This window comes from Fundulus heteroclitus, chromosome 14 (genome assembly GCF_011125445.2).
Source record: "Fundulus heteroclitus isolate FHET01 chromosome 14, MU-UCD_Fhet_4.1, whole genome shotgun sequence".
In the NCBI taxonomy this organism is placed as follows: domain Eukaryota; kingdom Metazoa; phylum Chordata; class Actinopteri; order Cyprinodontiformes; family Fundulidae; genus Fundulus; species Fundulus heteroclitus.
In genome coordinates this window covers 5529010-5537818 of record NC_046374.1, presented here as the reverse complement: position 1 = coordinate 5537818, position 8809 = coordinate 5529010, and the positions used below count along the sequence as shown (strand labels likewise).

The 8809-nt window shown below is 42.8% G+C and overlaps 1 protein-coding gene across 1 annotated transcript; it reads left to right on the top strand.

Moving 5' to 3' along the window:
• The first annotated feature begins 2913 nt into the window (after positions 1-2913).
• On the top strand, positions 2914-3820 carry LOC105938324. The gene is made up of 2 exons (XM_012880025.2): positions 2914-3199; positions 3388-3820. Exons 1-2 carry the CDS (start codon positions 2914-2916, stop codon positions 3801-3803), a joined length of 702 nt encoding a protein of 233 aa, XP_012735479.2. The 3' UTR covers positions 3804-3820.
• The last annotated feature ends 4989 nt before the right edge of the window (positions 3821-8809 follow it).

The following is an 8809-nucleotide window of genomic DNA, read 5'->3' as shown; positions in this document are numbered from 1 at the left end:
CATGATTAGATGAGCTCCACCTGGACCATGAAGGACATCAGATGGTAATCTACTGGTCATACCGAAGATCAAACATGTACGGAAGACACAGCTTTCAGCTATCATGGTCCAGAAGTCTGGAACAGTCTTTCCTAAAGCTGTTGACTCTTTAAATATTTATCAAAATGTTCTATAAAAACAAATTTCTTTCTGCTTTTAACTGCATTGTTTTAACTGTGTATATTTGCTTTCCTCTTCTCCGGTACTCTTATTTTGTCTCTTGTTTCATTTGAAGTTTTGATTTCTGATTTTATCAGGGAGCTTCTTCACATTTTCAGTTGCAAAATAGTTTGAGAACCATTCAGTATTTTATTCAACTTTGCAGTAATGTCCTGCTTTGTTTTGATCAAACAAGAAAATCCAATTAAGACTTTACAAGTTTTAGTTTTAACATGACAACATTTGAAAAAGTTGATGGAATACTTTTCAATTGTTTATTACTGACATTTTGTTGCTGCTTGTATTAACAGAGCAAAATATCCACTACTGGTGGAATAAACTGGTAAAATGTGAATAAACTTCAATCGTTACTTAGTAATTTAGTAAAAAAAAGAAAACAATAACATATGTTTTGACATATTACACATATAGAATCACATACAGATCGTTTGGTTTTATAAGAGTTAAACGAACAAGATCTGTAAAATGAATCAGAAGAAAAAACAGTCACATTACAGTTTGGTGGAGCAACACTTAATTTATTAAACCTTCCATTCCATGTTTTAAATTGAGTGTAGTAGTATGTCTGGTGCCTTTAAGCTTCAAGGGAGCAGTCATGATGCTGGGTGGTTTGGTATGAACTCGCTGAACTTGGCAAAGGTGAGAGCTGTTTGATGAGCTTTGAATGAACAGAATAAATATCCTTGTGAAAGGTGCAGCCTACATGAACATCAGCAAGCTGCATCGGTCGCAATGACTAAAGGTCCAGGGCATGAACACCAGAGGAACGCAACCCAGCACTAAACAAATACAGTGAGGTAGAAAAGGGTCAGGGAGACCATCCAAAACCAAGATGAACTCCAAGGTGAAGGCGGGTAGCTGTCTCATCACACCGCCTGTCTTCTATTAAACCAAAAGAAGTAAGACCAGAGAGACCTCCACTACTGGCAGAAGAACACAAATCTGGTTGGTCAACACGGTTGTTGACAAGCTGTAAAGTTTCTGTGACAAAGTCTTTTCAACCATGATTTAATGTGACAAATCAGCATAAAATTGAGTCAAGCGGCCATGATGAAATTGATGTTAAATTGTTACAAATGGTGCAGTCTATTTAGCTTAAACATAGATTTTTGTTTCATACACCATTAGTTTTAGGGTACCATGGAATGGAGACTGTGGCTAATGCTTACAGCAGGGGCTGCATCCAAAAACGTCTTTTACGTGCAAGGACTCTTTAGCCAAATCTGAAGTACATTAGCGTTCACTGCGTTATCATCTCTTGCGATATCCCTTACCAGTGATAAGGGGCTATAAGGAATCCCACAATCCTTTGCGTGACATGATGTATAAGCACAGCCACCCTCACAAATTAACAAACATTTTCAAAGAGAAGAGAGCCTGCACTTTGTAGTTAATTTACGGAATGCTGTAGGCCTGGATTTGACTAGAATCCTCCATGTGCAATTTTGTCATGTAATGTCATCAGAGTTAAAGGCTGTCCGAAATCGACACAGCAGTCCGAAGCTTCTTTCTTCCCCACGATAGAGTTCTAACTGTTGACCCCATGAAAGGTCAAAGCAGAGGAGCTAGGAGCTATAATTAGTCATTTTTGGATGGTGCCGTGGATCAGCTGCTAGCCCTCGCTAATAGCCCAGCTACCACTGCAGCCGTCAGGCTAGAAATGTCCTGGGAGATAAGGAGAAGCAGTCGTAGGAAATGCTCGGAGAGAAGCCGATCTTATTTGATTGTAGTGGCATCAGTCATCTTCTATGGTGTGGTCTGTTGGAGCAGCAGCTGATCTGTAGCTGATAGAAAGTGGCTGGATGAGATCATTAGGTGGGTCAGCTCTGTCCTGAGATGCTCCCTTGACCCAGTGCAGATGGTGGGAGACAGAAGGACTGTAGGAAAAGTAACATCATTGATAGGCAATGGCTATAATTATGCAATATTTTCTTTTTCTTTTACTGATAAATTGATTCACTTTTGCTATAGATTTTAACTTTAAATGACCATAGTCTGTATATTCCTGTCTACATGTTTTTGCCACTGTCACGCCCAAATTCCCCTATTTTGGGACAGTAAAGGCAGTTCTTATCTTAATTCGTCAGTACCAGTTTTGCTGTGCGTATGCTCATATTTTATGGGTGAACACTAAAGAATGTGTGTGGCCCACTGTTTTAATCACATATAAACTATAGGAAGTGCAAAAGAACTTTTAATAAACGCATTCCTTACTCCAACACTGAGAAGGTATTTAAGTTGATCTGTTAAACATCTCAATATAAACGCAACCCAGGAAACCCGTTGACTTTCCAAAAAGGAGCTCAGACGTTCTGATATTCCTCAAACCTTCTATCACTAATTATGCAATACTTTGATTTATTGTTTATTCTCTTACAGGAGGAACATTGAAACTAAAATATGTCCAGGTATCTCAGGTGCACCATTCCTATCTGATCCACCCTCCTGTTGTGTATCAGATGTGTTCAGCGCGTTGCACAAGAACAGGGGGAAAGTGTTTGTCAAAGAGGAATAACATTCCTCAGCTTCAGCAGTGGACTGAAGCAGAAAGTCCTGACGGCCCCTGTGGTTCCTGCTTGACTATTAGAGCCCAGAGCTGCGTGCTGGTCTGCAGGGTGCAGGCTAGCAGAAGTCCGGCTCTAGCTCAGACTCTCTGTTGCACCAGACGGGGTTGAAAAATCAACTAAACTCAGAATGGTTCGACTGGTGCATTTGGGGTTTTTCTATGCCATCTTGGCCTTCCTTCTGGTGTCTTCTATCGAAGGCTTATTGCTGAAGGAGCAACGCAGAAATGTAGAGGCGAACCAAGGGCTCAGCAAAGGTATCTTAGAAATGCTACACATCAAGAAAGTGTCGGCGAGTCATCAAGCCAAACCGCATCCTTACATGAGGAGGATCTATCAGCACCTGGAGTCCCTGGAAACTCAAGACTTTGGAAGATCTGATGGAATCCTGGTGCAGAGCTTTCGAAGTGTTGATGGTGAGAAAATACGTTTTTGCTCAGAAAGTTCCATTACTGTGTAAATTGGAGTAGAGGACTAATAAACTGTACAACCACAAATAAAATGGCAAATAACATGCCCTCTGTTGCTGTTTAACAATAACTTTACAGAATCAGATGCTTAGCAGGAAGCAAATAATGCAGTTTTTACTGTTCGGATCCCCCAGGGCCACATCATGCCTCCCAAGGATGGATCTGGTTCAACATCAGCGGCCTGAATCCGTCCATGCTGGCTGCAGAGATGGTTCTGTACAGGAAGACCCTCCATTCACGCCCTCTGAGCGTGACTGTGACCCTGCACAGCATCATCGCGTCACAAGACAATCTGATCGAAACCCCTGCCCTCCAGGAGAGGCAGCTGAGACTGGACCAGCGACCCCCCTCCGGGTACGACGTGTTCGACGCGTCGGCTGTTTTGGCTCTGAAGCCTGTGGAGGTGGTGGGCTTCCAGCTGAGGTACACCGATGAAAGCGGGAGTTTGGTCCTCCATGAGGCGCTAACACAGAATCTGTACAGTCTGAACAGAGGCTCCCTGCAGGAACCCTTACTGGTGCTTTACGAAGCACGACCCGTCCAGTTCTAACCCCGCCACCTTGACCAATGAAAGGAGAGCCAAAGCCTCCAAGTCCAAAAAAAAGCTCCAGTTTCTTCACTCTGGCAACTGACCCTGCATTTGTAATCAGGATATTTCTCTTCTAGTGAGCCACTGGACTGACTCTGAAACCATACAGGTGTTTTCCCGCATTTGAAAGTTTCTGATGGAGATAGATTCATCTGTCTGGAAGCAGAGAAACGAGGAATGCTTCATCAATCAGACTGATCCGACTGATTGGGGACTCAGTGATTCAAACAGTCAGCTAACGATAAGGAGAATCTTCGAAGTGAAGTCATATTAGAAATGTTATAGCAGTTAATTTCTCACCTAAAGTCAAAAACTGTCTTCATTTTGTCTAAATCCAGACTAGTTAATCTTGGAGGCAGAAGGTAAAGGAGAGTGTGGAAGGGACCCAGACTAAAGAGGACTTCTGTCTTAATAAGTTCTAATCCTGGGTGTGCAAACCACTAGTGCAGCAAAAACCTAAAAAAAAAAAAAGGAAGTTCTAATCTTAAACACATCATAGCGGTTCATGTAAATGCTATGTCACTTTAAACCATTGTCATATTTAAACAGGAACCGCAGGGAAAAGTCCATTCAGTGCTTGACAGTGTTCTCCCTTCATACAACCTTGTTTGCTTTGCCTCCATGTCTTTGTTAATTTGACACGAATAACAAAGCAACAAAGGCCATCTTAAGGTAGTAGGATCTACATCGTTCTATCTTTTTCTCTTGACCTGGGGCCTAAGGTATAAAGCGTGACAACGCACAAAAAAAAAACCTGTGACACAATCTTTTATGCACAACCTGGGATGTACAAAAACAAAGGAGTGCAGTAATTCATGCAAACTTTTGATCATTTAACCTTTTTCAGTCAGCAGTAACAGACCACACAGTATTAAAACTCACCCAAATACACTGAATTATAACTTTATTCACTTTTATTTAACTTAAAGAGTGTCATACGCAATGTTTTTTTTCCTGAGTTTGAGCTTTTATGGTTTGAACCCATAAAAATAAATATTATCACATCAAACCTCAGTGAGGTCTAACATCAGGACATGGTACCTCTCATCTGTCCCGGCCTCCCTACTCAGCGTGACGATCCAGATGCACAGCCTCCTCCAAGACAAGAGGTATTTTAACAGGGAGGGGCGGCTCCGTGAGGATGTCGCCTGATGTTTAAGACAGTTATAAGGTTCACTTTTAAATTGGGTCTTTTAATTTGGACAACACATGTACTTTTACCTCTGATTAACACATTTAATAAACGCCTTTGTGGGAAGTCTTTTCACAGTTACTTTTTCTCCATGGTTGCCATCATTAACCATGAAATAACAATGATCAGGTGATTCATTTAAATACATATTAACATTTTTACCCTCAGTCCAGCTAAATAAAACCTGTTTATAGCCACAAATGTTACATTGCTGTAAGCAGAAAAAAAAGCTAACTTATAATTTTAGATGAATATGTAGGAAAGAACCAGACCACACAGGTTGCAGACCCCTTTATTTATACCTTTTGCATACTGTGGTTTCATTTGGTTTGCTTCAGTAATGAATAATTCACAAATATTTTGCAATGCAGTGGAAAAAGTGACAGACACAGATAATTCTTTTAAAATTTCCATATTTCTAAAACCAGATTAAATGTTATCTATAAGTGGACAGTAAAAGCTGTCTTGGAAAAACCGGGTTTTACTTACAGCAGGAAGAATTATTAAATACAAGGCAAAACAGAATCAGCACTATAATAAAAAGATTCGCCAGTAAATTTTTCCAAAACAATATGTATTATACCATGTTCCTATGTCTTTTAAAACCAATGTGTTAAAAATCACTATAATAGCAATTTTCCAAACTGGACACATAATGAAAGAGTTAATTTAATTTAAATAATCCATAAGTATTTGAATACAGTGTGCTGTACATTTCCTTATGACACCATTTAGGCTCCTTTGCACATTTCCAGATTTTGTCACATTACAGCTGTAAATGTCAATGTATTGTATGTGGAGTTTTAAGTGCTGAAAAAACATCACAGAGGTGGCAGCATCATGCTGTGGGGCAGCTTTTCTTTTCTTCAGACGGGGAAGCTGGTCAGAGTTGATGTGAAGATGGATGGAGCTAAATCCACGTACAATTCTGGAAGAAAAGCTGTTAGAGGCTGCAGAAGCCTGAGACTGGGGTGGAGGTTGGCTTTTCAGGAGGACAACCAGCCTGAACATGCAGCCACCGATGCAATGGGATGGTTTTGGTCAGAGCATATCGTGTGATACAATCCCCAGTCAAAGTCCAGAAATAAATCTGTCAAGACTGAAATTACTGTTCAAAAGGTTTAACTGAGCTTCAGCTTTTTTTTTTTTTTTTTTTTTTTTTGCGAGAAGAATGGGGAAAGAAACTTCACGGTCTAGACGTGTAAAGGTGGTTATCAAAAGACTTGCAGCAAAAATGTGTTACAAAGTATTGATCCTCTCTCTTCCAGTGGGTCGTGACTGCTCTCTAGTGGGCACAGTTCAGTAACACAATTTTAATTCTGATTTCCCTTCTCTGAAACCCACTGTTCTTCCTGCGAGGACTGGTGTTCCTGCAGTGTTTAGATGTCTCTGCTCGAAACACACCTTATTGAGCCATTTGAGTCTTTTACCTTCAGGCCGGTGCTGCAGAACGTCACAGAGAATTTCTTCCTCAGGATCTCTGATGAACACAGTGAAAACCTCACACCTGGGTAATCAGCTGCACTGCTGGGGAACAAAATCAATATAATCTATTGCACTTTCACAACTAAACACCTCCCCTTTTTCTTTTCTTTATATAAATAAAAAATTGTATCTGTTTATGTATATCTAGTCTGTATGCTGTGAGCGCTGTAACTGAAGTTATTCCTTGATTGAGTACAATCATGAATCGTATTGATTCTGCTGTGATGAATGCCTCTAAAAGTTGAATTGCACCAGTGACTGGCTGACGTCCGATCTAAACAGATTGATAAAAATGTTGGCATTTTCCATCAGTGCATCGGATTCTCGCTTATCCTTGCAGGGTCACAGGAAGGGGCCTGGTGTCTATCTGCAGCAGTCAATGGGCCAGAGGTGGACTGTGGATCGTTCACCCAATCATGGAAAGGTCACTGACCCATTACAAATGTTTATGTAACAGTCCGGATTTTTGAACTGTGGGAGGAAGTCCGGGTACCTGGAGAGAACCCATACATTCCCCGGGTGAACATCTAAACTCCACGCAGAAAGACCTTTTTGTTCTCTTGATGATGCAGTGTTCTTATAACCCTTGGAAAATCAGATTAGCACTCACAGATGGGTCTCCAGAGCTGCAACAGACTCTTTGGACCCTTCACAATGGCTCTTATTAACTCTGGCTGAAAAATGATGACTAATGTTTTTAAAGGTTGATATAAGTGCAACTTTTGCATTCGCCAAGTAATATTCTCTTCATTGGTTGGAAACTATATGGCTGTTTTTAAACATCGCTTTCAACAAATATCAACTTCCAATACAAGAAAATGTGTCCCTCTTCTTTTGCAAATCTACAAACGGAAATAAAATTGTGGTTCTTTAAATGTTACAACCAGCTCCTTCGGCAGAGATGTTGTCTTTTTTTTTTTTTTTTTTCAAAAGGACATGTAACATTTGCTGCTCTACATTAGTTTATTTAGGCTAGCATCGTAAAAGCTGCAGGGCCCGGGGCTGGCATGACTCCATGCTTCCAGAACTTCGCTCTGTAACATATTCAGCTGCTAGGATTGAATCATCTGGGTGTAAAAACGCGTTTTTACTGTTACTTCTATTGCCCTGCTCCGCACAGGAAGCGCTTCAGCAATTCTCCGCGTGATTGGCTGACCCCAGTGTTCTTACGGGCGTCTCTCCCGCCAATCACCGACGACCTTCCCCGGGAACGTCACCGCCCACTGTCGGCGCAATTTAGCCCGAATAGCGGTTCTCCGCGTTGATAATTGGGACAATTCGGCGCTAGCTCCGTCCTCCGGGTCCCCGCGTCGCTCGGCGTCCCTGAGCCGGTGGGGCTGCAGACGCCCGCGTCTCCTGCGCGGCTCTGAGCGGACGCTGGCAGCGGACAAAGAAGGAATGCATCCCCGGAGCGCCGGACCTGTTCCCTCCCGTCCTGCACAAAGCCTGTGAAGCAGGCCGTGTTTCTCCTCGCAGCCACAGGCAGATGATGCTCAAACATGTCGGGGAATCATTTCAAAGGCCACGAAGTCAGCTGCTGCATCAAGTACTTTATTTTCGGCTTCAACATCCTGTTCTGGGTAAGACCCCCCTTCGCTGTCATCCTTTATTTTTTTCTACCAGCTGTCTTTTCGGGAGAGCGGTGTTATTGTGTCCGTTAGGGAGGGAGGGAGGGGGGAGGCCATCTGCGCTTTTTATGGCTCTTTCTTTCAGTTTGCACTTTGCGCAGATCGGTGCGCCATTGTTGCGGCGGCCGTGTTCCTGTGCTGATGTCCGGACAGAGGCAGCTGTTCCTGCTCGCTCGCAGCTAATCGGCTTTTTGTGATAAGGAGAGCTGAGCGCTGACTCAGAGAACACGGCGGAGCCCGCAGCGCCGTCCCTGCCTCCTGCTCGCCGCGGTGGGCGCTGCGCCTCCGCCGCTTGCAGCGCAACGCAGAGGCGCTGCTGGCGCCGCGGAGCTACGGGGGCCCCAGCCCACCACACCTGTAGCCCACCACACCTGTAGCCGCCTCTGCGCGCTACAGAGGCTTCATCTGGAAATAAAACAGCAGAGAACGTGTTGTGCCAGCTGTCTTTCCAGGACGGCTTTGGAATGACTGTAGGTCAGAGCTGTTTGTAACAAAACAATTCAAAATGTCAATGACGTCTAAAATGGAACAAGTGCTTGCTGGCCATTTTATTAAGTACACCTCTTTAACCTTTTGACGTAAACGAGCTAATCACAAGGCAGCAATTTGGCATCCAGGTTTGGTTAACTGTACATAGCCACGTTATTTGACTTTTTAAAAAT

What these genes read in the sequence shown, in the direction of transcription:
- LOC105938324 (XM_012880025.2), top strand. Translation starts at nt 2,914, where the DNA reads ATGGTTCGACTGGTGCATTTGGGGTTTTTCTATGCCATCTTGGCCTTC. An exon ending in GAGCTTTCGAAGTGTTGATG is followed by an intron (nt 3,200 to 3,387) that starts GTGAGAAAATAC and finishes CGGATCCCCCAG; the next exon opens with GGCCACATCATGCCTCCCAA.